Source organism: Lactuca serriola, chromosome 3, assembly GCF_051521515.1.
Source record: "Lactuca serriola cultivar US96UC23 chromosome 3, Lser_US96UC23_V15, whole genome shotgun sequence".
Taxonomy (NCBI): Eukaryota; Viridiplantae; Streptophyta; class Magnoliopsida; order Asterales; family Asteraceae; genus Lactuca; species Lactuca serriola.
Window position 1 is genome coordinate 304,676,678 of NC_136410.1, and position 1,924 is coordinate 304,678,601.

General features: G+C 36.1%; 1 protein-coding gene across 1 annotated transcript; it reads right to left on the minus strand.

The window, feature by feature from the left end:
* Positions 1-491: 491 nt before the first annotated feature.
* Positions 492-1,630, minus strand: LOC145096325 (uncharacterized). The gene is made up of 2 exons (XM_079034074.1): positions 1,027-1,630; positions 492-955 (listed from the first exon to the last, which is right to left on the minus strand). The coding sequence occupies exons 1-2, from the start codon at positions 1,628-1,630 to the stop codon at positions 492-494; spliced, it is 1,068 nt and encodes a 355-aa protein (XP_078890200.1).
* Positions 1,631-1,924: the final 294 nt, after the last annotated feature.

Consider the following 1,924-nt stretch of genomic DNA (forward strand, 5'->3'; position numbering starts at 1 on the left):
GGGAAGACCATGGTTGTCAAACTTTGACATCTACAGAACGGGAGAAAACAAATGCAAGTTAGTTGATTGATTGAGTCCTTAATAAATCACCCAAATGAGATATTAAGGCTAGGACCCAACACAATATTCCACAACTCGGGAGAGGGATGCCGTAACTCTAATTGCAGAACATTTGAAGGTAAGGTGCTGTTTGTTTTTCTGAAGCCAAAATGTCTGCAGTCTGCGGACCACATCTGCAAGCCTCTGCAGTAGAAGAGGTGGACCAAACGTCTGCAGTCTGCAATAAGAAGACTGTTTGTTTTTTAACGTCTGCAGGCTGCTGAAATAAATTGAAATTTTAAATAAAATGATTTTACAAACATAAAATGATTTTCCAACACCAAAATTTTAATAATAATAGTCTTATAACATTGAAAATAAAATTCATACATCTAAATTAGTCATACAATAAAAAAAATTAGTTTTACAATAACAATTTCATTTAAAACAATTCAATATATATTGTGCATCAACTGATCAGCAATTTCATCCCGTAACTGAGTCATATATTCACGGTCTGCTGTAGTACCATGTGTTGGAATCCCGTCTTCATCATCATCAACGCCCACATTGTTAGTTCGAAACGAGACATTGGGTTCATCGTATCGTGCAAAATACTCATCACTCATTCCTTCTCTCCTTATAAAATTATGAAGCGCGAAACATGCCATGGCAATGTTTCTTTGTGTCACGAACGGGAATGATGCCATCTTCTTCAATATAGGGAAACGTGCTTTCAAAACACCAAAAGCACGCTCAACGACATTCCGAAGTTTTGCATGTCCATGGTTAAATTTTTCCTTATTGGTCAATGCACGTCGTTGACGAAAATCTCCAAGCCAATACCTCACATTACGATAAGGGGCCATAAATCCTCGAGTGTGTGCATACGCGACATCACAAAGATAATATTTTTCTGTAAAAAATGCAAAACACTAATCAATTTTCAAACAAAGATAATAGTATTTAAAAAAAACAAAAACTTACCGGGTGGTGGAAATGGGAATGATGATTGTGGATTGGTTATTGCTTCTGATAATATTCTAGAGTCATGCGCTACCCCTTCCCACCCGGCCACAACAAATGTAAAAATCATATTGAAGTCACAAATTGCCAATACGTTTTGGTAGCAGTCTCCCTTTCCCCTACTTCTATACAAGTCTTGTTTCTTAGCAGGGACAACAGCATGTATCAAAGTACCATCAAGTGCACCGACCGCCACTTTGAAAACCCGTCGTAGCCTCCTATTATGTCCTGGAATGTTTGGATTCGGATTAAAAGAAGTTGGTGCTATAACATCTTGTGCGAAAAGCATCATTTTTTCCAACACTTCATAAAAATATTTATGAATTGTTTGCATCGAGTGTTGAAATCTCCGCTTGATAATCACGTAACGTTGATTATGGCCGATCATCATCAAAAACATGGCCATCTTTTCCTCAACCGATACATGTTTGCTGTCCTTTAATGAATAATTTGCTCTAAAATGAGCACATAGTCGTACAAAAGAGTCACGAGACATGCGTAGTACTTCAACACATTGTAAACGATTACGATGTAACAACTCCAATGTGTATTCATGTCCTGTCATTTCCGAATCATTATCCCGCAATCGTTTCACACCCCTCTTCCAAAAAAACGGATGTACAGGTACATAAGAATTACGAGAAGTAACTTTTGATCATGATCCATTATGAACCTAAAATCAACAAAGTAGAACTTTAGAAAACATTACATTAATCATATTTCAAGTAGCAAAAAAAACATTACATAAACAATATTTCAAGTAGCAAAAAAACATACATAAACTATATTGGACGTAGCAAATACACATTACATTAATCATATTTCAAGTACCAAGAAAACATTAGATAAACCATATTCC

What these genes read in the sequence shown, in the direction of transcription:
- LOC145096325 (XM_079034074.1), bottom strand. Translation starts at nt 1,630, where the DNA reads ATGACAGGACATGAATACACATTGGAGTTGTTACATCGTAATCGTTTA. An exon ending in ATTCCCATTTCCACCACCCG is followed by an intron (nt 956 to 1,026) that starts GTAAGTTTTTGT and finishes CATTTTTTACAG; the next exon opens with AAAAATATTATCTTTGTGAT.